Source organism: Mastigoproctus giganteus, chromosome 8, assembly GCF_048544385.1.
Source record: "Mastigoproctus giganteus isolate SK-2022 chromosome 8, ASM4854438v1, whole genome shotgun sequence".
In the NCBI taxonomy this organism is placed as follows: Eukaryota; Metazoa; Arthropoda; class Arachnida; order Uropygi; family Thelyphonidae; genus Mastigoproctus; species Mastigoproctus giganteus.
Genome location: NC_143582.1, coordinates 49,334,542 through 49,361,256, shown reverse-complemented (window position 1 = coordinate 49,361,256; position 26,715 = coordinate 49,334,542). Strand labels below are relative to the sequence as shown.

General features: G+C 36.4%; 1 protein-coding gene across 1 annotated transcript in view; it reads left to right on the top strand.

Moving 5' to 3' along the window:
* Positions 1-2,448: 2,448 nt before the first annotated feature.
* LOC150081524 (SET domain-containing protein 4) overlaps positions 2,449-26,715 on the top strand; it is a 65,532-nt gene continuing 41,265 nt past the window's right edge. The window contains exons 1-3 of the mRNA XM_090380235.1: positions 2,449-2,710; positions 9,345-9,538; positions 25,419-25,545. Coding sequence (XP_090236361.1) covers positions 9,352-9,538; positions 25,419-25,545 — 314 coding nt within the window. The 5' untranslated portion in view covers positions 2,449-2,710; positions 9,345-9,351. The remainder of the gene's footprint in view (positions 2,711-9,344; positions 9,539-25,418; positions 25,546-26,715) is intronic.

The window sequence follows — 26,715 nt, the reverse complement described above, 5'->3', positions numbered from 1 at the left end:
CACACCTTCAGTACTGTATACAGGTCTGGAGGCCTCACTTCAAGATGGATGTAGAGCTGCTGGAACGAGTACAGAAAAGGGCAACAAGCTTAGTGAATGGAACAATGGGTGTGTCTTACGAAGAAAGGCTTAAATTTTGCAAATTACGGCGTCTGGAAAGTAGGCACCGCCGAGGTTATCTGATAGAGGTGCATGAAGCCTTGAATGGTTTGAGCATGCTCAATGCTGATGGGATTGTTCCTCTTGCTCAGAATGATCACCTGAGAGGGCATAAATTCAAATTGAGGAAAGACAGATGTAGGATAGATGGGCGGAAATTTGCCTTTAGCCTGCGGGTAGTTTGTGGAACAGACTTCCATCTGTTGTTGTGGAAGTTGATAGCCTAAATAAATTTAAGGCTCCGCTTGACAGGTATTTCGAACGAACGGAGGTGTGAAAAGGAAGTGTGTTTTTGGCTGATGCTGCATAAGCTTGCTTTCTTGCATCATATGCCTCTACTAATTCTAATGCTAATGCTAATTTCTGCCCCCTAATTGTCATGTTTACAAACACTGTTGTATAATGGTTGCAGATGCTCATTTTGGAATATATTGAGAGCACCAGTGAAATATTACTTAGCTTTGCCTTAACCATTAATATATCTTTTGTTTATGTTTCTATTTATGATGCTACTCATAAAAATTACATAGCATTGCGAAAAAGTGTTAGAAATGTGAAATTTCTAGGTGATGCTCCTTCTTTGAACACCTGTGTGCAGTGGCGCTGCTACCATGTAGGCAGGCAAGGCAATTTTCATTAATTAAGTATTGGCCCGAACATGGTCTTTGCCTCCTGGCCTGAAAAAGGGCAGCTGCGCTACCGCCTGTGTGATATAAATATAATATATATATATATATGTGATATACACTGAGTGATCACTAAATTATGACCACCTACCTAATAGTTCGTAGGTCCTCCTTTTGCCCTCAGTATAGCAGATATCCGAAGTCGCATTGATTCAACATGATGTCGGAAGCTTTCTGGTGGTATCGCCCTCCAAGCTGTGTGTAATGAGGCTAAAAATGCAGGTATGGAGGTGATAGTATATCAAGACGACTGATATGCCTTTCCTTAATGTTCAAGTGCTCTATGTGATTGATATCGGGGGATTTCGGAGGCCATTCAATATGCTAGAAGTCAGAACTGTGTTCCTCAAACCATTCCTGCACATCAAGTTTCCGATGCTTCGGCGCATTGTTATCTTGGAAGACACTATCGCCATTCGCGAAAAAATGTAAGTACCAGTAGTAGGTTATATTTTTTCAATGTATCAGTGATCTACGATATCGTAGACCACAGATACATTGTTCCAAATGCACCAGGAGTCCAAATTCTCCTCACTTGTGACTGTGGAGAACAACGATTCACAACGTAGCTGCTTCCCGGCGAGAGTGGCATGTTTTTTTTTTTTTTCTTTTCTCTTCCGGATCTTGGGTTTTTCGTCCAGGTAATAGAAAATAAACCAGAGAACACACCAATTTTTTAAAGATAGTATATGCAGAGCAATATGGCCTTATTCTCTGATGCTCTTAAAATCCTACTGCAAAACTCCTGCTATGTTTTGTTAGCCCTCGTGGTAAGCACATTTGGTTTAATCACCGTGCACTCAATATTGTTTGGTTAAGACCTAAATTTGAATCCCGTCAATGACGCGAGGAGTTGTTATGGTCCTTTTTTTACCCAGTGACTGAGTTATTCGGTCTTAGACATAGTTGCAAAGTTTTTTCCTTTTGTAACCCGGCTTTTTTGTTGAGCAAATGAACCACAGAACACACTCAATTTATATACCGCAACATGGCCTAAGTTCTTAAAGCGCCTAAAACCCTGCAATAACCAACTACAGTACATCCATTGCTTGCTAAAAGCGCTGAAACCAAGAAGTGGCAACTTTACGAAACATTCATTCGCTCCCACGTGTGTCAATTACTATTTGATATATCGGATAGAGTGAATTGTTGAAACTTCTAATTTTGAATTCCTTCCTATTTGCTAAAAAAAAAAAAAAAAAAACTGACCACAACCGTCTCCCTCATGCACAAACCAAACACTTCTAAAATCAGTAGCTAAAATTGGAGATTTATGCTTAAATGTAAGCCTTTTACCTTGAATTTAAATAACATGGGAGTTTCCGCCCACAAATATTGCAGACGTAACGGTATACAGCACAGAGTAATAAGATTTACTCTGTGCTATATATACATATATAACACAGAGTAAATCTTGGTACACAGAGTACATGTATACATATATATTGTAGTAGATACTACTACTCTGTGGTGTACAATGCATATACCGCAGAGTAGGATTCAGTACTGTATATGTTTACTATACATATGTATACAGTGTAATTAATTAAAAGATGACAGCTGCAATGGCTCAATACGTTATACATCAATTAAGTTAACGTTATAGAAAGAGGAGGAATCATCTCTAATTAAAAGAATTTTGTTAAATAACAAAATTGTTTTTAAAGTATGGACATTGTCTTCTCGCACTCAAAGATTTCGGTTGGTGATTCGATGTAATTTGGGGGTCCGCTGGCCACTGATTCCGTACTGCATTGGTTCAGTCTAAGAGTGTGACGAATTCGTGTAAATTATTTGCGTAAATTATTACGGTTAATTCAACAACGGACAGTAAGCGCAGAAGTGTTCTACAAGACACCATAGAGGTAATTCCTCTTTAACTAACATATATAGTGTAAGTATATTGTAATTCAACGTATTTTATATACTGTGGTAAAACTTTAGTTTACGTTATTCTCTGGCCATGGCAAACGACTGGTTTTTGCTTGAATCCCTCTCGAAGTTGCTTTACAAACTTAACCTTTTTTTCACTAAACAAAAATGAAAGTCGACTAAAAACGTGACCCATCCTATAAGTGGTTTACCCCCCCCCCCCTTCTAAACACGCAATTCTTTTTACCTTCTAATTACAACTAGTTTTCTCGGTTCACGTCCACGCAACTTTCTGTTCGTCACACGGAGGTACCCAAAACTAAATTTCGGCTCTGTAGGTATAGATTTTCCCAATTTTATTAGAGCACTATTACATGTTCCCAAGTACATCAACCCAGAGTAGTAAGATGCTCTGTGCATAAACCTGTATCTGATGCCGTACTGTGTAAAAGCTGTGAATTGATTCATATTAGGCTAGGATATGAAGCTAAAGGTATTAAATAAATAAAAGCATGAAATCAGAAAAAAGATGAAATACTAAATAAAAGCATGAAATAAAACTAAATAGGTTTTTAAATATATTTAAAACCTATAATTTAATATAATTTTATTATTATTATTTTTGTTATTAATTAATGTATTTAAATTAAAATTATTATTATAATGTAATATAATTTAAATATATTTAACATAGTTAAATATTTTAAATATAATTAGGTTATAAATAACAAGATTTTACTTTGCTTTATTTGTGTTATTTTTTACAATTTACTAATTAATTTATTTAACATAGGTGTAGTGAACATAGTTGCTAAGCACTGCTCATACCAACTATAGGTTGGTTGATTTTATATTTCATATACTGTACCTTTTTTTTTTATTTCCTAAGTCTAATAGGGACAGATGGGGATAACAGAGTTATTATACTATACCCTTTTGCAAATGGTGCTCCTGAGTGCTGTCTGGGTGGTGGTATACACTGAGAATAAGTAACATTAGTCTTCTTCACTGGTGAAGCATTGTTTATTTGAGATAGTGCAATATCACGGCAACTCCTTGTGAAAGCATCCAAAATATGAGATATAACAAAAACAATGCTATTTCACCTACTTCAGTGGTTCACTACATACTAATATGATGTAATTGCACTAACTTGCCCATTTAATATATCCCCAATTCACAAATGGGGATCAAAAGTTAACATTGGTTAAAGGAGTAATACAAAACCGTTACATTTTTGGTTGCAGTATAATTGCTTTCTAGACTGAATGCAATTATAGATATCATCATTCTTCTTTTTCTTGGTGATTCCTTTCTACTTCTCTCTCTCTCTCACTCACAGGGTAACTTGGAAATTTTTTTTTTGGCCAGTGCAGCATAAGCCTCAGGATTCCTTGCACAGTATGGCTAATAATAATAATACTGCAGTCAAAGCATGAATTTGTTAAGGGCGATCTTGTCTGACCAATCTGATCGGATGCCATGTTGCAGTTACAAAGGAACTGGATGCAAAAAATAATTTTGATATCATATACTTAGATTTCAGGAAAGTTTTTGTACTGTTGCCCATAAAAGATTGCTGTACAAACTTGAGCTGTGTGGCATTAAGAGCAAGTTACTGCTATGGATAAATGGCTGGTTAAGTGGTAGAAGAGAGAGAGTAGTTATTAATGGACACTGGTCTTCATGGACAACTGTTATTAGTGGAGTCTTCCAGTGTTCTGTGTGGCTCATTGTTTTCTGTATTTATTAATGATATTGATTAAGGTATATCAGGCTTATAGTCTAAGTTTGCAAATGATACAAAGGTTGGTAGGGTGGTTAATGACAGTAATGAGGGTAAGCTACTGCAACAAGAACTAAAAAATTAGGCTGATGGGCTGAGAAATGCAGTTGAAATTTAACATTGACAAATGCAAGGTACTGTATATGGGTAGTAGTTATTCCAGATTAACTTACCAACTGTGTGATACGAAACTCATGGTGGCATAAAACGAGAAAGACCTGGGGGGGGGGGGTAATTGTGCAGTTGAATATGAAGTTCTCCGAGCACTGCAGACAGGTTGCCATGGCAGCTCATGGAGATTTGCCAATGATACATAGGAACCTTACTTAGCAGGGATAAGGAGGTGATTATCTAAACAGAGTCGGATTAAGGATGAAATGGGCACCGGCCATATTTAAATTTGAGGCCCCTTTAATATATATATATATATATATATATATATATAGGGTGTTTCAAAAATGATAGTCAATAATTTAAAGGTGAAAAGTACAAACTAAAAAAAGCACCAGTGAACATTGGGCCACAAATGAACTGTTTTTGAGATAATGCACATTTTCTGTTAAGATCCGCCACTGACTATGGGAGCACTCTGGGAGGGTAGTCTGTATTGCTGAGACCTTGTACACTGCTATGACTCAGTACACGTTCTTGCAGAACAACCCTCGTTGAAATTCCTGATTTTGTTCTATTCTTTCTAACAGTCTGCACAGTGGTATCGAACGTGGTGGAAAAGGCCCAGGTTCGAATCATGTCAATGACACGAGGAACTTATGGTGGTTTTTTTTTCACTCTGTGGTTGAGTTAGTCAGTCTCAGGCATAGATAGCAAAGTTCCCCCCCCCACCAGAAACTGGGGTTTTCTTTGTCCAGCAAACAGGCAAATCGACCAGAGAACACGTGCAATTTACAGACAAAATAAATATATGGGTAGATGTAATCATTTACAGGGGACCCTAATATCATAATTTTTTTTCCTTTTATTCTTTCTAACAGGCCTGATGTAGCCGAGTGGTCAGGAGCACAAGTGCAGTAGCACACACTCTTTTGAGTAGACTGGAGTTCAAGCCCGTGACTGCTAAATACGATTAACATTTGTATTGATTGATTTAAATATTCTTTCTAACACCCTTTCCTTAACATCAGGTGTTATGCTTTTGGGCCTACCTGCTCGTACTCTATGTGTGAAACGCCCAAGTTTTATAAGGGATTGGTTGATGTACTCTGATGAATGTGGACCTGTTGGGCTGCCTTTGGTGGGGAAATGCTTCTTGGTACAAATGTGCAGACTTAGGTGCACTGCCGTTGGCTTTACTATACATGAAGTGCATGTCCGCATACTCTTCATTGTTGTAACCTCTTTCCATGTTGACTATCCTTTGAAAAGTACTAGTATGCCTGCTACATCTCAGAGCATTGAGAAAGGGAAAAGGGAGAGAATGAGCATACTCTAACCTAAACAAACAAATCACTGGTGGATCCCAACTAGAATGTGCAATATCTCGAAAATGATTCACTTAAGGATCCAGCGCCTCCGTTGCCAGGTGGGAAGGAGCAGCAGCGCGTAGCACATGCTTCTTGATTAGACCGGGGTTTCGAGCCCGTCACCACCAAATATGGAGGATGCGGAAAGATCAGGGAATGACCACCGCATATTCCCAGAGCAATATGGCCTTAGTTGCTAATGCTCCTAAAAACCAAATAACAAACAAACAAACAACTTAAGGATCCATGTTTACTAGGCTTTTTTGCATATTGTAGTCTGTACAATTAACCTTTAAAATTATTGACCATCACTTTTGAAACACCCTGTGTGTGTGTGTGTATATATATATATATACACATCTCACACACAACATACATATAAATACAAAGACTATATAGGTTTTTATATTTATTGTGAATAATAATTCCTTGATAAAATAAATTTTTGAAAAATAAAATAATAATAAAAACAATTTTCATAGAAACTTTTAAATTTATTTATTGTGCAATAAAAAGGTATAAGAATAAAATTAAACAATTAACAAGTTAAGTTTAAGAATGCTTTTATATTACACATTTTCTTGGTTTACCAGCAAACTCTTCAGTTAATTCACTGATATCTAAAGAATTCAAAATTTCATTTTCTATGCTAAGAATAGCTAAATTATTGAGTCTCGTTTCTTTTATTACACTACTCAAAGTATTTTTAATCAATTTTATTTTAATTTGGATACATATTTTTCTGTCATCCGTAAAAACTATTATTTAAAACTTTTTATCACTACTTTAGAAAATATTTATATTGAAAATGAGCCCTTCTTCAGGTGAGGCTCCTGGCCATGGCCAGTTTTGCTGTAGCGTTAACGCAGCCTTGTATCCAAAGGTAATAGTTTGGCCACATTTTGTGTACTGCATACAAGTATGGAGTCCTCATTTTAGGAAGGATGTAGATCTGTTGAAATGGGTGTAGAGATAGGCAACGAGATTGGTGAAGGGAACAAAAGGGTAATTTTACCAAGAAAGGCTCGAGTTCTGCAAATTGCAGTGACTAGGCAACTTTGAGAAAATCTGATTGAGGCGTAAGGTGTGTGATGGTGCCAGCCTCACATACCAGGTATGTGAGGCTGATGGTGTCATAGGGAGAGTATTACAGGAATTCACTTAAGAAGTGGTACAGCAAATACCATGAAACATCTAAGAATAATCTGTAATCCTTTAAGAATTTAAAGGCAGATTACATTCCATGCAGGTCGAAATGCTCATTGTCTCATAAATCTCTCCTTCACTCCGCACCTGCCCTACCTTACGAAGAAAATTTGCAACTACGCTGCATTAGTAAATAAATACAGAGCTGTCTTTGTGCCCATTATCAGCTATGGATCCAGGGTCTGGTTTCACAAAGCTATTACAGCTGTAAACAGGCAGAAACTATGCAATGTGCCATCTTTCTTACCATTAGAATGGCCTGTTGCACAGTCAGCACCCATACTCTGCAGGTATTGGCTAGTGCACTTCCGATGGACTTGGAGGCCTGTCAGATGTGGGCTGCTATACAGTCTTTTCAAGGGTAGATCCACCATGTGCCTTGGATTCACAACTGATCCTGCCAACGATACCAAGGCAGAGTAAAAGCGGCTGACACAACACTTAATGCAGACTTGGCAGTCAAGATGGACTGATTCTGTTAAAGGAAATATCACTAAAAAATTCATCCCTGAAATTTCCAGAACCTACCCAGAGTCACATCCCCTGGCCTGTATGTCTCATTCCTACTTACTGGCCATGGATCAATCAATGGAAAATTGGAAGCGCTGGGTATCATTGATCACCCCATCAGCCATTGCGGTTCCCCTGAAAACTGGGACCATCTTATGTACGATTATGAAATCTACAAGGAGATAAGATGCACTCTACTCACAAGGATACACTATCTTTCAAAAAACCTTGTGCACCAAGTACTGGAAAACAAAGAAGACTATATTGCCTTTGCCCAGGACCTGTTTGAGAAGTGGAAAGCCCTGTCTAGGACATAACCCTTTAACAATTGGATGATCACTGGGTCTAAAAATCTAAATATCACTTGGACTTGACTCTACCTGCCAAATTGTGACCTACGCAGTGCTCCCTTGCACTGTCACTTTTGTTCCCTCCCCCCTCTTTTGTCTGATGTAGACATCTCCATCTCACCTGAGGGTCATCCTCAAGGCTCATCCTATCTCCCTCTTTTCTCCCCTTCAACTATATCCTCATTTTCCTACTGTCTTTCTGTGTCTCTCTTTTTTTTTTTTTTTTTTTTTTGTGGTCTCTGTCAGGAAGCTCAGGCGACCCCAGGCAGAGATTTTGGGAATGCCTCACTACCCAGAGGTTAGTAGTAGGGAATGTGGAGTCTCATCAGGGCCCCCACGGCAAAAAGCCAGATGACAACACAACCCAACACTACACTTCATAAAATAACATACTACTCACACTTCTGACTTTCACAGAATACTATTAGAAGGTGAAATGCACAAGGCATAATTTCTTATGGGTTTGGGTTTAGGTAATTTACTATATAACATTGGTGAAGATACACCATAGTTTACCCATAAATTTGAACTACATATGTAGTGTCAAAGGCATCATTTTAATTGTATCTCATATTGTGGGTGCCTTCAGCAACTGTTACAGTCTCTACAGGTGATGCGATATACCACATTGCTGCGTAAGACAGGTGTGACAGGGTCTTCACGCTGGAGACAAGTGAATGTAGGTTCCTGCAGGGTAATTGCACACATTTGATGTTGTAATTGCTACATAGGAGAAACATCAAGGCGCCTCCAGGATCGCCTCACGCAACACGACAGAGCAATCCGGCTTGCCGAAACTGACCAGTCCGCGGTCGCGGAACATTTTTGGGCCACCAACCACGATCTTGACTCCAAACGCAACTTTGAAATAGTAGACCACTCACGACACTTTCGCCACCGCCTATGGCTAGAGTCACTCAACATAGTAAACAATCCAAAGGCATTAAATCGCCAGAAAGGCATACGTCTACATCCCATCCTAGAGACAACCGTTTTATTGCTGGATGATCAGTGGTGTAGAAAGCAGCGCACGTCCGTGCAACAACAATGATGCATAATTAACGTGCCTCACTCAGCTCGTTGTATTTTTGTATTTAATTTGTCAGTTGACAAAGAGACACGCGTCTCGAAAGCTATTGATTTTGTTAATATATATTTGTATTAAACTGGATTATAACTAACTTACGTGTATATTATAAACTATGGACCCCAGTACTCCAGGCCCATTTGTTACTATAGTATTATTTTGAATATATTATTACAATTATTTATTGGTTTTATTCTTATTGAACAGATTCTGAATGGGAAAGAACTGTGGAAGGAGTTTTCGAATCCGGCAAAAGAAAAAATCAAAGTGTTGTTCAGGCACTTTAGATCATTCTGTACTTTTGACTTCTCACAGTGTGGACATTTATAAGCAACTGATGATATGGATGAGAAAAAATGGATATATGCCATCAAAAAAATTAAAGCCACATATTTTTAATGGTATGTACCTTTATGTGTCTAGAATAAAAAATGAATGTTTTAACATGCTGGAATGAAAAATCATTCAATGTTCTGTAATTTTATGTCCACAGTAGGTGAAAATATTGCCTGCCACTATCCACATGTACAGGGTGTCTCAAAAATACACGGCATAACTTCAGGAATGAGTTACTCATATGTAGACAATTAAAATATTTTATATCAACATAGTTTCGGAAATGCTTGGTTCCCGAGTTATTAACCGCAATGTCTTATCTCTCGCAGGTGATTTTCTTCATCACAAGGTACTGACAGAATCTGGTGGTTTTCTATTCCGACCATGTACTCAAATCAGGAGCAAGCGGATATGCACTTTATGTACGGTCTGGAGACTTGTCGTTTGTATCACGAAAGGTTCCCAGAATGATGTCCAGACAGGAAAACGTTTGAAGGTATACATCGCCACCTTTGTGAACATGGGACCTTTACATCTTGTGCTGCCGACAGAGGACAACCAAGATCTATGACTCCTGAAATAGAGGGGTTGAACCAACTGCCTGGCCTCCACGCTCAACTGATTTAAACCCACTAAATTTCTTCTTGTGGGGCAATTTAAAGTCATTGGTGTATTTGACTCCGGCAGCTGATGTGGAAACTCTCTGCAATCGAATTGTGGCAGGTTGTGAGACAATACAAAACATACCAGGAATTTGGCATCATATTCGCGAGTTCATGAGACATCAATGTGAGGCCCATATTCAGGCAGAAGGTGGACATTTTGAACAATTATTATAAGGTGATGTGAACAGTGAACAGTTAAGTGAACAGACTTCAAAACTCGGAAACCAAGCATTTCCGGAACTACGTTGATATAAAATATTTTTATTGTATACATATGACGAACTCATTCCTGAAGATATGCCGTGTATTTTGTAGACACCCTGTATATCCATTAGCAACATATTGTCAGAAACACACTGTATCACTTTGTTAGGAATGCCTTCAGTATGGTTGGTAATGTGTTCCTGAAGTGAATGCAGATTATTTTCAAAAACATGTTCCTTGAGGCTAAGAAATAATCTGGCAAGCTCAGATCAGGAGCTTGGAGAGGCCATGTTTGAGAGGTCTCTGAACACCGAAGCAATTCAATCTGTTGCAACATGGAGCAGGAGGAGGTTGGCACATTGCACTATTCTATTAAAAGTAACCTGAATACTGTGTGTCATCCAGTTGATTAAAAAACCATGAAAAATTCTATAAAAACCTTTAGAATTTACTGTTTCCAAAGAAAATTGATTGATCATTCATGACCAGGATACTGCACGCTATACCAATTTAAGGGAAGTTAAATGTGTCCTGGAGAATCCATGTGGATTCATGCTGCTTCAGATCCTTATGTTTTGGCTGTTAATGTATTAGCCAGGCACACAAGCAGCTTAATTCGGAAATCTGGATTGCAGTTTTTTTTTTCACTAACGCACTCAAGGTATATGTGGAAAAATTGTAAGAAAAACTGCCAATTTCAGTTTTTTCAGCTAGTACAGCTTTGTATAGTTTTTATATATGAGTGATAATAATTATAAAATGCATGCATTACTCTATGCAATGCCATATATAAATGGTTGTATATGAGCAATCAAAAATGTTGAAAATGGGTTAATTAGAGCCACATATTGGTTTTGAAAGACTAAAAGATCCTGAATAATATACTTGCTTGTAAATCAAGTTAATTAATATACTAGCAGCACAGTAATTAATTTGATGAATCTGAAGTACTCACTGAGTCATAAAATGCTGACATTATAGGAATATCAGAAGCATGATGTCACTCTGATATTGGGATGTAGAATTTGAATATAGAAAGAATAGATGTGGCATGAGAGGTGGAATAGTTACACTTTTGATTAAGAAACACACACAGATTCTAAAAGAGTATGATCAGTATATGCAGGTTGTCAGTGTAATATTTAGTATATCTGATGTGATTTGAGCATTGGGGGAAAAATGAGAGTAGGAGTATGTTATAGATCAAATGACTTCGAATGAGTATGATGAACAACTGTACAGATAGATAGAGTGGGCCAGAAAATGTCTTCTCATGAGGAATTTTAACTTTCCAGATATTGATTGGAACTTGTGCACTGTTACTGTGCTCACTAGTAGAACACTATTGGGACAGTTATTACAATTATGCAGTAAGTCCAGTAGGATTTACTGGATAACTGCTTTCTGTACTGGCCCTTTAGAGAACTGTGAACATCCATGAACTATGTGAAACAAGTTCTTGTATCAAACATTTCTGGTGTGTTTATGTAAAATTTCCAATTTTCAGTAGAAGCTTTTAAATCTTTAAGAATTTTAAAATCAAGGGAGACTGTGTACAGACACTGCTGAACTATATCTTGCAGAATTTGCTGCAGTATCTTTTCCTTGTTTTAAATCAAGATATAACAGGTTTTCTTGAAATTGCTGTGAACTTTTACGGAAGCAACACAACTCTACCCAACATTAAATGTAGATTTTCAAAACACACAGTAAGCTTTGTGGTTATCAGTGTACTGACTGACCTTTCAAGCAGTTTTCAGTCATTATGGAGGCCAAACCACTGTATTTAGTAACTACTCTTTCCTGGCATGTTACACAACTCACTATCTGTACAAAACTAAAACTAACACTGAACTGTCTTTAGTGTTGGCAAGTTCTGTGAAAGAAAAGCAAAACAATGTCACTTCAGTTTTCGATAAAATGGCATTATTAAATGTCACTAATAGTGAGTACAGGATAATATTTTATCATTCTCTCAGTAATATGTCACTGGGGAGTTTTCTGACACACACCTTCGAAAAGTAATGAAACTTATGGTTCTACCACTAAACAGATTTCTCAACTGATCTTAAAAATGTTACTTGTAGTTGGTTGCTGTACTGTATTTGAAAGCTTACTCTGTTGTAGCAAACAGCTATTGCTACATAGATTATAAGATTTGCAGCTCAGAAGACATGTTTTTATTCCATAAATTTTGCTTTAAGTATGCAGTTTCAGGTTAAAGGTGTCAACAAACTGCTTGTTTTCAGACTCATTTGGTGTGACATAGAGATCCTTATGTGCTTTCCTAAGCTATTCCAACTAAGAGATTATTCCACCTCCATGGTTTTAAATGAATGAATTTTCATTTTTCTTTTTCTCCAACCAGTGTGTAGTACAACGAGCATTATGGGTTCATTAATTTATGTTTAGGAATGTCACTATTGAATCTGTAAAATCAGTTTTATTTACTAGACTGATAAACACTCTGACAGCATATTAAATTAGAAGATTATTATAAAGAACAGTGGTTTTTGGTTACCATAAAGACCATTCTCTTTTCCTGACACACCCACATACTGGTTTTTAAATTATTTATTTTCTGTTTGCATTCTAGATTTTATATGCTTATTATAAGACTATATTTATCTGTCAAATAAATTATAATGATAACCTGATTGTTCTGGGTATTCGTATATTCATTAAGCTAATCATTTTTACCTCCTCATACCTTGCAAGGATTATATTTGATAATTAATAATTTGTTTTGTAGATGTTAGCAGCATTATTCATTTGGAATTCATTAGTGGTGTATTCCGAATATCTTTTTTTTACTTTTTTTTTTTTTCTGTCAAATTGGAAGAAAAAGTTCTAAAACTAGGGCGTTTCCCTTAAAAAAAAAAAAAAGGTGTATTTAAAATCTGATGCCATATATGTGTTAGGAAGCAGTAAACATGTTAAACGCTTAAAGTCTAATATTTGTAAATTCTAAAACAGTTAAAACATGGACATCTGACTTTTTTTTTTTTTTTTTTTGCTAGCAGACAAAACAAAATGCTGAGGGGTATGAGCTGCATGTGTTCTCGCAGGAAATAGGCCACAAGAAAAATAGTTCCTTACCACTAATTATTTATTTTTCCAAATTTAATTTAATATTTGTTATCAACTTTTATATTTGCAGTTTATTTCGATACATATACATATTATTCTCAGACATTTCATGGTCTTTCTGCACTTCTTCAGTGTGACTGTAAAGATGGCATAACAAGCAAATTTGATAACTTAATTACGTAGTTCTTACTTTTTAATACAGGGTCATTATAAAGGCTTCTGCAGTTTTAAATTTTCATAACTTCCATTCTATACATGATAAAAGCAATCTGTAAAACATGATAAAAGCAATCTGCAAAAAGGATTTATTATAGTTTTACATACAAGTATTCTTGGAAATGTTAATTCTCAACATTTTCTCTGTCATTGTGTATACAAACTGAGTTACGATTCTGAAGTTCTACAAATGGGTTTTGTAGTTCATTTTCTGTAATACCTTGAATCACATTAGTTATCCGAGTCCGAAGATCATCTAAAGATTGAGGTTCTGTTGAATAAACAATAGTTTTAACATGTCCCCATAGAAAAAAAAAATCCAGTGGGCTCAAATCTGTGAATGTGGTGGCCAAGAGATCGGTCCACCTCCTCCAATCCATCTGTTAGGAAAATTTTAATTCAGAAACTGCTTAACACTGAGAGCAAAGTGACAAGGTGCACAATCTTGCTGAAACACTGTAGCACCTATAAGTCCTAAACGTGTTAGTTCAGGAATAAAGTAATTCTGCAGCATTTCCAAATAACTCTCACTATTAACAACCTGTCCTTTGCCTTCCAGATCGTGGTTTATCATTGACGAAACCTATTTTTTTAAACTTTTTCATCCAATTAGTTATGAAATTTCTGCGTGGTGCATCTTTGTTGTAATGGGTTCAAATCTTTTTTGTACTGTGATTACAGACTTTAACTCAGCCAACCACAGCACACAATTTACTATCTCTTCTGTTGAAGCCTCCGTAGCCGAGTGGTCAGGAGCAGGAGTGCAGTAGCACACGCTCCTTGAGTAGACCGGGGTTCAAGCCCCTGACTGCTGAATATGGCCGATCTGCCAACCCGCACTGGTCCAGCGTGGCAGATTATGGTCTATTTCCCTCAGCATGAATTGTTGAGGAGGCTTCCATCCTGCAGTGGGTTGATAATAGCTGCACTTTACCTTTACCTATTGAAGCCATTTGGTAAGCTTAATTCTGCAAAAAAAAAGAAATAATTATAATATTTTTGCTAAACTACAATAAAATAAACGAATCACTCTTAGTACTGTACATACTAAACTTCACTAAATTACATTTCTAACATTTTTTGCAGATTGATTTTATCACGTATAGAACGGAAGTTATGAAAATTTAAAACTGCAGAAGGACTTTATAATGACCCTGTATTTAAGATTCTTTGCTATTAAGTATGAAAATATCTTTATTGTTCAGGCAACTTCTGAGCTGGACAATTAATACTTAATTAACAGGTGAATTTAATATTAATTTTAATTTAATAGAGTGCTAATATTTCAATAATTTACTAATCAGTAAATAACAATGGATGTTCACATACAACGGGCGGCCAAAAAATTTCTAAGAATGGAAAAAATTCTAAGTATAAAAGTCATAGGTATAAAATTCTATATATATATATTTTTACAATGTATTCACCCTGAAGTTCAATACACTTATTGTATTTAATCTGTAGAGTTTAATCTTTCAAAAAAATTCCTCTTGGTTCCACAGCAGCTTTTAGCTTTTCATCATTTTTAATGTGAGTTCCATGAAGATTAAACTTGAGGTTTATGAACAAATAATAGTCACTTAGAGCCATTTGTGCTTTACAGGGGAGGGGGTTAATTGTTCACATTCATGAATATTAGCTTGTGCAACCCATGGTTTAAAAGCATAACCCACTAACCTAACTTCCCTCATCTTTTTCTCCTGAATTGCAGCTTTTAACTTTGGCATAACGTTAGCATAGTATTCCTTTGTTTTTGTAAAATTTTGTAAGATAATAAATTAACAACAATCCTTTTGTGTTTCAGAAAATTGAAGCCAGCACTTTTCCAGCTGATGGTTAGGTTCAAAACTTTTTTTGGGGTTGAAATCATTGTGAAGGTAAAGAAAGCCAACACGAGAACCATGGAAAACTTTGGTAAACTTAATGGGCAAATGCATTTCCTGCTACCACAGTTTCTCCCTGTATTCTCAGTAAACAGAAGGTGCGTGTTATAGGTAATGGCAGTAGAAGTCGATAACAATGTATTGATTACTGTTTTCTCCTTATTAAAAGCAGATTATTGGAGTTCATGAGTGTACTCATAAGTAAATTTCTGGAGGGTATACTCAGAAGTAAATTTCAGCCGCGAAGGCTGAAATTTACTTATGAGTACACCCTCCAGACTGCCTGAGTCTTAGGGTGTTTATCCCCCCACTTCCTGCTGTTTTAACCCGATAGGAAAACGACTTCTACTGCCACTACCGATAACATGCACCATCTGTAGAAGTCATTTTTGTATTGGTTTAAAACAGTGGGAGGGGTGGATAAACACCCTAAGACTGAGGCAGTCTGGAGGGTTTACCCTTAAGTAAATTTCAGCCCACTTATGAACTCTGATAATCTGTTTTTAATAATGAGAAAAAACTAATCAATCGTTATCGACTTCTGCTGCCACTACCGATAACATGCACCATCTGTTTACTGAGAAATCAGGGAGAATCTGTGGTAGCAGGAAACGCGTTTGCCCGGTAAGTTTACCGAAGTTTCCCACGGTTCTTGTGTTGGCTTTCCTTACCTTAGCCGAAATCACTTGTTCTCCATTGTGCTTAACTGTATGGTTCTTCTGTTGATGATCCTACTCAGATAGTGCACAAATTGAATGAGTATTTTGCATCTACATTCACGCATGAGGAATTCTGTGGGGAAGTGGAGGACAGAAACTTATTAAACTCTAACAGGGAGCTAAATGATTTTGTAATAACTGAGAGCAAAGTGGAGGAGAAATTGTTGAAGTTAAACATAAGAAAGGCACCTGGGGTGGATGGGATCTATCCAGTTATATTAAAGGAGGGGCAAAGGAAGTAAGCAAACTTTTAGCCATAATTATGAGAGCATCCTTGGACTCGGGGGAAGGCCCACAGATTGGAGATGTACAATGGTATCCCCAATTCACAAAGGGGAATCAAAAGGTGACACGAGTAATTACAGACCTGTTAATTTAATTTCTGTTCCAGGGAAATTAATGGAGGCACTGGTTAAAGATGCACTGCAGGGTCATCTAGAAAAGACTGCAGTTATAGTTCAGATGCAGCATGGGTTTGTTAAGGGAGAGTCTTGTCTGATAAATTTTATTGGATACTATGATGTGGTTACAAATGAACTGGATGCAAAAAAAATAATTTTGATATTATATACTTGGATTTCAGGAAAGCTTTTGATACTGTTGCACATGGAAAATTACTGTACAAATTGGAGCAGTATGGCATTAAGAGCATGTTGCTACAATGGATAAAGGGATGGTTGAGTGGGAGAAGACAGAGAGTGGTAATCAGTGGACACTGCTCTTCATGGACTAATGTTAGTGGAGTCCCCCAGTGTTCAGTGTTGGACCCATTGTTGCTTTGTATATTTATCAGTAATATTGATGAAGGTATATCAGGCTTAATGTCCAAGTTTGCAGATGATACAAAGTTGGCAGGGTTGTTAATGGCAGTATGCTACTGCAACAGCATCTAGAAAAGTTGGGCAGATGGTCTGAGAAGTGGCAACTGAAGTTTAACATTGACAAATGCAAATACTGCATATGGGTAGTAGTAACCCCAGTAGCAGTAAATAATAATATATTGAAGGTATATCAGGCCTAATGGCCAAGTTTTCAAATGATACAAAGGTTGGCAGGGTTGTTAATGGCAATTAAGGTAAGTTGGGCAGATGGGCTGAGAAGTGGCAACTGAAGTTTAACATTGACAAATACAAATACTGCATGTGGGTAGCAGTAACCCCAGAGAAATGTACTAACTGTGTGGTACTACACTCTGGGTAGTGGAAATTAAAAAAGACCTGGGAGTAATTGTGCAGTCAGATATGAAGTTTTCTGAGCAATGCAGACAGGCTGCCAGAGCAGGTCATGGAGTCTTGTCAATGATATATGGCCATTTTGCTAGCAGGGATAAGGAGGTTATTATCCTCTTGTATAAACAATGGTCAGGCCACACCTCAAGTACTGCATACAGGTCTGAAGGCCTCATTTTAGGAAGGATTTAGAGTTGCCTGAATGAGTACAGAGAAGGGCAACAAGACTGGTGAGGGGAACAAAGGAGGTGCTCTTACCAAGAAAGGCTTAAGTTTAGCTGATTGCAGGGTCTGGAGACTAAGCATCTGCAAGGTGATCTGATTGAGATGTATAAGGTCTTGAATGGCTTGAGCAGGCTCAATGCTGATGGGATTCTTACTCTTGCATAGATTACAAACCTGCAGGGGCATAAACTCAAATTGAGGAAAGACAGTTATAGAATAGATGTGCAGAAATTTGCCTTTAGCCAGTGGGTAGTTGATTGTTGGAACAAACTTCCATCTGTCGTTGTGAAAGTTGATAGCTTAAATAAATTCAAGGAAGAACTGGACAAACTTTTGGAGTGAATGGATGGGAAGTTTTTTTTTTTTTTTGCTGATGCTGTATAAGCTTGCTTTCTTGCATAATATGTCTCTGCTAATGCTGTAAGTTCAGTTCAACATAAGGACATTGTTTTAGGGAATTCAGATAGGGGAATTAGATGTTATTAACGTGGTTCTAGAATATTGCAAGATTAGCAATATTTTGATATCCTTGGTTCTATGGTAGCATTAAGAATTAGTCATTTGCCTGGCTGCTATTCTTTGTGAATATCTAATTGTGTGGAAGAGGTCAAGGGCTATGTTAGAAGGGACAGTGGGGGATTCTTCATTAAAGTTACATTTATTGTTTGAACTTCTGACTATTATTTTTTTTTTGTTTTTTATCTGTTCTGAAACCCTGATTTTTAAAATATAAATATGGTTGTTACCTATCTGCATTACTTGTCATAAAGAAATGCAGACAGATGACAACCACATTAGGCGCCTCCATAGCCAGGTGGGCAGGAGCAGCAGTAGCACACGCTTCTTGATTAGACCGTTGTTCGAGCTGTGACCACCAAATATGGAGGATGCGGAAAGGTCAGGGAATGACCACTGCATATCCCCGGAGCAATATGGCCTTAGTTGCTAATGCTCCTAAAAACAAAATAACAAACAAACAGACAACCACATTCATATCTTCAAAAGCAGTGTTTTAGAACAAATATAAAAAATAATAGTAGTAAGAGTTCAAAAATAGATATAACTTCAATAAAGACTTTTCCTCTCCCCTTACTGCCTTTCTAGCATAATCACTCTCTCCCACACAATTAGATATTCACAAAGAATAGTATCCAGACAGATGACTAATTCCTAGTGCTGCCCAAAAGCCAGCTAAGGATATCAAATATCTTTTATCCTAAAATACCCTTTACCTCAATATTGAATCTAACTTATGACTGGCCCCAGAAGTGCTAATTTGTTAACTATGATCTTGATATGATGCTGACAACGCATAAGGACAGCACTTCAGGTATGTGAGTGTCCATTGTTATTTGTTAATTACTAAATTATTTAACTCTTAGTATCGTCCATTAAATTAAAATTAATATTAAATTTACCTATTAATTGTCCAATCAGGAAATTGCTTGAATACTAAAAAAATTTATACTTAATAGCAAAGAATCTTATGATTAAAATAAGAACTCTGTGCAATTAAGTTACCACATTTGCTTGTTCTGTTCTGCTGTCTTTACAGCCATTGAAGCAGTGGTACTGGAAATAGCATAAAATGTCTGAAAATAATCTGCAGTCCTTTAAGAAATTAAAGACAGATTATGCTCTATACAGGTTGCAGCATTATATTTTTCACTGTTCTCCAATTATCACATAACATTAATAGCATTCTTATTATATGGTTATAATAATATTGTTAAATACTGAAGAAGGCACTGTACATAAAATATCATAAGAAAGCAATATGGAAAAATTTATTATTACTAAAAACAGATATTTTCAAAAGTCAAAGTGAGAGGATAATTTATGACACACTGGTTTTAAATTCACAGTACAGCACAGCACTTAGGGCTGTATACAGTCCCTGGGTTAAAAACCCTTGAGTTAAGGGATTCTGTTCCTTGCAAAAAAAAATTTTTTTTTCACAAAACTGAATGAATTCTCCACTTTGGCAACTAGCTTAATATGCTTCCTGTTGAACACTTTTCCATAATAAATATGATTACACAGCTTAACAACTTGTTTATTTCAGCATGCTTAGTTCCCTGTGACTTCTTTTTTTAAGTTGAAAATTTCGTCGAAAGGAAAGATGATTTGTGTACTACTGACAGTAAAGAGAATGTGATGGGTGTTAGTGATGGGTATTTCAAAAGAAAAGTTACAGAATTTTAGCAGATAAAATTGATTGTTGTAAAATTAGTGTCACTGCTTTATAGTTGCACCCCTTGTGTTTCTACTACGAGGTTTCCATGTCATTTTGTCTTTGACCTGCTGCAGGATCTGATAATCTGTTGAGCTTCTGTTTGTGGATTTTCAGTGTATTCATTGGAAACAGAATAATAATCTTGATTTCATTTAAATAAATACCTCTTATAATATAGTATTATCATTCGTCAGCTTTTCAGGCATCAGTCACCTTGATACAAGAGAAAATCATAATTATGACCTGAAAAGTGCATTGGTCCTCCTTGACAGTATAGTGTGTTTTGTTTTTTTATATTAATAACAAGATACACAACAGGTAACGATTAACAATGTTTTGCCACTTTAATGGTCTCTTCAAGTGGGACTGAGACAGTAACCTGTCCCTGTCTCAGTTCCACTTGTCCTGTACTAGTCCCTGTCATCTCAGAGAAGGACAGCCCCCCCCCCCCCCCAAGTTATTCCAAGTTTTATCATCCCAGACAGCATGAAAATTGGCCTGAGAACATCTACATATTTCAACAGAAAATATACAGGTGCAGAAGGCAATAGGAAGCTACTGCTGCATTAGTGCACAGATTACTGATCCTCTGTAGAAGAGGTTGTATCAGAAGAAGAGTGCATTTTTTATGAATCTTGGTCTTCAGCTCATGTTGCTTACATGCAAGTAGAACAGAACACACACACACACACACCTGCTGTTTTGTTTTTTTTTTAAATATTCTTGTGCATTCATTCAAAGTTTTATTGTTTTCATTACTATTTCAAATATGACTTTTGAACAAAGTGGGACATTGAACTTTACATTGAACTTTTCAAAATAATTACCTTGTTGTTTTACAGTGAAGAAACTGATTGTGAAAAAAGCTTCTTCAAAGGGTTTTTAATTATTTATTTATTTGAAAGTTTTTTTATTGCATTTATCATAGCTGCCACAATTTCTGCTTCATCCAAAAATTGTCCATTTAATGAGTTCTTTGGTTTGCAAACAAAAAATAAAAATCAAATAGTGCAAGATTATGTGAATATGGAGGATGTTGTATGACATTTACAGAATGTTCAGGAAGTTGAGGAATTACTGTCACATAATGAGGAGGGGCATCATCAAAGAGTATTTAAAATTTTTTTTTCTTGCCTATAGAGTAAGTTTCCTTCTTTTTCTTGCATATTTCAAGCATTTAATTATTTTTAAGTAAGTAGTCTTATTCATGGGTGCAACCAGAAATTCATACTTGGGGGTTTATTTTTTGTATGTGAATTTTATTATTGTACATACATAAAAATGAAATAACTTTTACCTTCAGACCTGTCAGTATGTTTATTTTTTTTATTACTGAGAAACATATGAGCCATTCATTATGAGGATTGATGCTTTGTCTGCAGGTTGTAGAGATAACATCCTATTTCATCCATTACTATTGTTTTAGGAATTCTGAATCATGATTCAGGATTCCTAAAACAATAGTAATGGATATGTCACAAATTTAAACTAGCATTTTTGAAAGCTTATATCTTTTTTTTTTTTATCTGTACAAAGATAAAAAAAAAAAATCTTAATTTCCCATATTATAATTATAATTAGTCTGAATAATGAATGCTTCTAATGTAGAGACAAGTTCATTTGTTGATGTGTAACTCCCACATTTTCCCAAGTCTCAGTGATATTGCATCTCTGAAGCACTTATACCATTAAAATATCCAGTCTCTTTATAAACTTCTGATATGAAAATTGGAGTATAACTGAATCATGTAGGTTCACTAAATAAAATAAGAGGAAGAGAACACTTCACTATGTGTGATTAACTTAAATTTATTAAATTTTATAAAACTAAATGCCAAAGATAAAAAAATGAGAATATGAAAACTATGAAAGGCTATGAGTACAGCTAGTAACTTACATGTACTCAGCAAGTCAGTGCTTGATAAGCAGAGAATGTGTGCATTCAGTAGCCAGGATAGCAAAATACAAACTGAGGTAAACAAAGAATATGGGTGCTTGGTGAGCAGCATAACAGTCCACAGAATGATGAAGAGCATTTTTGCAGTCAGTAGAAATATTGTAATGTCAGCAACTGCAAAACTGCACATTCACACAGATTCTGAATGTATTTTGCTAATTGACCATTTTGAAAATTTCTCTAAACCTATCTTAATGTAATTTAATTTTACCCTGAGAAATGAATACTGAGAAATTTGCCAGTGGCCAATTTCACCAGCTGCTGAGTGGTAATGTTTGTCTGGCTATTTGAAGATTTATGATAAACAAAGAAAACAGCTACGATAAATAAATATGGTTTGTTCAGTAAGTTACACATTCACTAGTCAGCAGCATAAAGTTAACAGTGTACACCATAATAGCAATGTATCCCTTTAAAGCTGTTAGCAAGTACAACTTGCCACAGCGACAATTTTGTTCCACTGAAAATTATGCACAACTTTCTTTAAATCTAAAACCCTGATTGATTAGTCTTGGTAAACCACCACAATTTAGAGGTCATACTAATGTTAGTTCTTGAGTGCTATGATATATGTCACTGCCAAGTCACTGGAACAATCATCACAAAGCAGATGGCAAGGAAAAATAGCCAAAATTTCATATGTAAAAGAGTTCTGATGGAAATTAGAAAGTCAAGTACTGTTTCAAAATTTTTTTAACAATGGCCTGAGTGGATATCTGACATGGAGGAACAAAAGTTAAAAACTAGATATCCTCTTGTGCTGTTAGGTTTAATTTTGCCTCATTACACCAAACTTTTGCAGATGAAGCAGCTCCAATCAATGTTATAAAGGCACGTACTGCTTGGAATTTTAATAATGGCATAACAATCTACAAATGAGCAGAAGTTGGAACTTAATACATAAAATAAATGTAATGTGATGTGATGTCTAAATTAAAAAAAAAAAAAACATTTCTATACTAGGGTAAAAATTACTGCTGAATGCAAAGTTTAAAAGTTTGGTATCTTCTTGGCATAGCAGACACCTAACTTTTAAACATTTGATAACATTTTGATAACATTTGACACTGTTCAGCTATCAAGTGGGAATGTTCAAATGGTAGTTTGAATAAATCCTGGCATTGGTGTACATGCAAGTATACATGCACCTATTCTTACTCTTAGTTATCATAACACAGCCCATGTATTTACTTGTTCCATGATAACAGGATTACCCCTCCTCCCTTTCTATCCTGTCTATCTTTTATGGTGTCTTGCCAATGATATACAGAAATTTTGCTAGCAGGGATAAGGAGGTAATTGTTCCCCTGTATAAGGCAATGGTCAGGCCACATCTTGAGTACTGCATCCTTCCCAAAATTAGGTCTGGAGGCCTCCAGACCTCATTTTAGGAAGGATGTAGAGCTGCTGGAACGAGTACAGAGAAAGGCAATCAAGATTGGTGAGTGGAACCAATCATTGGTTCTGCAAATTGCAGTGTCTGGAGACTAGGCACCTGCAAGGTGATCTATTTGAGGTGTATAAGGCTTTGAATGTTTTGAAAGCTCAATGCTGATGGGATTCTTCCTCTTGCTCAGATTACTCGCCTGAGGGGACAGAAATTCAAATTGAGGAAAGAGAATTGTAGAATAGATGTGTGGAAATTTGCCTTTAGCCAGTGGGTGGTTGATATTTGGAACAAACTTCCATCTGTCATAGTGGAGGTCAAAAACTTAAATAAGTTCAAGGCAGAACTAGACCAACATTTGGAGTGAATGGATGGGTGAAATGGGAAAGGTTTTTTTTGGCTGATGCTATACAGAGTGATTCACTACCAGTGCGACAAACTTGCAGGAGGTGTAGGGGGCACAAAGATGAATCGGAATCACATAGCATTGCAGGGTCCGAAATGCCTTCATCATGCGGTAGAGGACGTTGAATGGGAGGTCGCATGAACAGCGATCCCGCTGGAAGTCAGCATTTGCGAACCGTTTCTGTTGAAGAAACCAAGTAGCAAAAGTCCTCCGGAGTGGATAATCCGCAGGCTCCAATGATTGGACTCGTTGCAGATGGTATGAACTCATTTGGTTTGTTGACAGTATCCTCCATACAGTGGATTGGGAAATACTCAATCGTTGGCCTATCGCTCGAGTACTCGTACTCGGATTGCCTTCTGCAAGACGTCGGACATTCTCCTCATTGTCTGCCGTCCTCGTTGTTCGCTCTCGATTCATGGTACCTCTCGTGAAACAACCAGTCTCACGTAACCTTCTGTGCACACGTGTGAAAATCATATGATGAGGAGCACGCCTGTGCGGGAAATGTTCCTGGTACAAGCGCAGAGCGGCATGCCCATTACAGTCCGCAGCTCCATACGCGAGGTGCGTGTCGGCCAGTTCAAACGTTTGAATACTCGTCCATCCTACTGCCTCGGGAGCCGGTTCACAAATGCTGACTTCCAGCGGGATCGCTGTTCACGCGACCTCCCATTCAACGTCCTCTACCGCATGACGAAGGCATTTCAGACCCTGCAATGCTATGTGATTCTGATTCGTCTTTGTGCCCCTTACACCTCCTGCAAGTTGGTCGCACTGGTAGTGAATCACCCTATATAAGCTTGCTTTCTTGCATCATATGCCTCTACTAATGCTAAATGAAAAAAAGCCACAGTGACTTTTTTTCATGGTTCATTCGTTTTAGTGATTTACACAATTCACAGGCTTGCAGCATAAAATTAATATTGCATATCATAATGCCAAATAAGATTATGCACCCCCCGCACTAATTAATTGACAGTTGGGAGCAGATGATAACTTAATTGGCAGTGGGTGTAACAGATCATAATATAGGTTAAAGTGAATGATTTACATGATTCAGAAGAGACAGCACTTTATGGGAAAACAGTTTTCTGATAGACTTTTCTGTAGTTGTCAATAGCTTTCATAATCAGTTTCGTTACCGACTAAACAATGACAAAGAGGCTATACATACCCATACATTGATCTCTTCTTCAATATTTTCAACTGCAGTAAGAAAAATGACAAAAAAAAAATCAATGAAATCCCAGGAAAGAGACTGTAATGTATGGTTATGTATAAATTCTCTCTTCGTTATTGTTTAGGTTTCATAAATTTAATAAAGTTAAGTTAAATGCACAGTGACATTTTCCTTTTATTTTACTCTTTATAAAGCTTTTTTTCTACATTCTTCAATCATAAATAATAGTACAGAATTACTTGCTATCAAAAACAGATAAAAATAAACCCTAATGCATATGCAACCAAAGTGACACTTATTGCAAAAAATTGTAGACATTCTGGGTTACAAAATAAAATAAAGAGTTTTTCTTATTCAATATATAGATATTTTCATTGTTAACAAATTCAGACCTAAAACTTTTTGATCCTACCTTATATGTAGAAATTTTATTTTCCCTGTATTTATAAATAGAAACTCCTTACATAATATTCTTAAGTGAATTTATGTAATTGCATATATCTCTACATTTACAATAAATATATTTTTCTTATTGCATATTGTAGAAACTGGCAGAGGGCTTTTGGCATGTGAAGCAATTAGAAGTGGTGATTTACTTATTGCTGTTCCACGTAATCTTCTTCTTACACCACAACTGGTACTGAAGAGTTACCTGCAGTCTTTTTTCAAGTGGTAAACTATCAGTTTTGTTTCTCAGATCTTTAATATCTTAAGTAATCATTAAAGAGTTTAACTATCATAAATTCTTTGAAACGCTGATTGTATTACATTGAAATAAAGTTCAATCTTTAAATGTCTTACTAATTTGACTTATATTCCTAAAAGAAAAAGTACTATAAACTAAAAAAGTATTATTTTTAATAGTGGTAATTCATGCAAGGAAGCAAGCATACTCAAGATGTGGCATAACCATTGCTTTATACTAGGGTAATCATCTTCTTATCCCTTCTGGCAAAATTTCTGTATACCATTTACAAAATCCCATAGCAGTCTATCTGCATTGCTCAAAGAACTTCATTCAGACTATAGTTTTCCTTTGTTCTCCACCACCTTGAGTGTGATACCACTCATTTAGTATGTTATTCTGGGATTACTACTTTTTGCTTTTATTAGTGTTAAACTTTGCCACTTCTCATCTAATTTCCCAATTCATCTAAGTCTTATTTCAGTGGTATGCTTTGATTCCTGTCATTAACTATCGTGCTAACCTTTGTATCATCTGCAGACTTGGAAAATTTGTTTGACATGCCTTCATCATTATTGTTAATGCATATTGAAAACACTAAGGGGCCTAGCACTGAACCCAGAGTGATGCACTAATAATTTTAGTCCAAGAGCAGTGTCCATTTATAACCACCCTATCGCCTGGAACTCAACCATCCCTTTATCCAACACTGCCTCAATTTGTACAGTAGTCTTTCATTTGGAACAGTCAAAAGCTTGGTCAAAATCTAAGTACAGTCAGTCCTCGTATAACACTTGTTTACACTACACAAATTCGATCATACACGATTTATAAATAGGGGAACAATATCTTATATAACACGAACCGAATTCGCTTATGCACGATTCGCCTTTGTGTTTACAAAAAATGGCAGTAGAACGCAGAATAACCCCAACCAAACACAACACGATAGGAATGAAGAGAAGATTCTGAAAATTTATTTGGTTTCTATATCAGTGAAGGGGAAACACATTTCACCATAATAACGTAAAAACCAACACAATTCCAGCTATCGGTATAATCGCAAATGCAATTAGATCGAGTTTACTACCAGTTTATAACAGATTCCACTAGCAGAAATGCAACTGGAAATTGTTTTTATTGTTTTATGGTAGTAA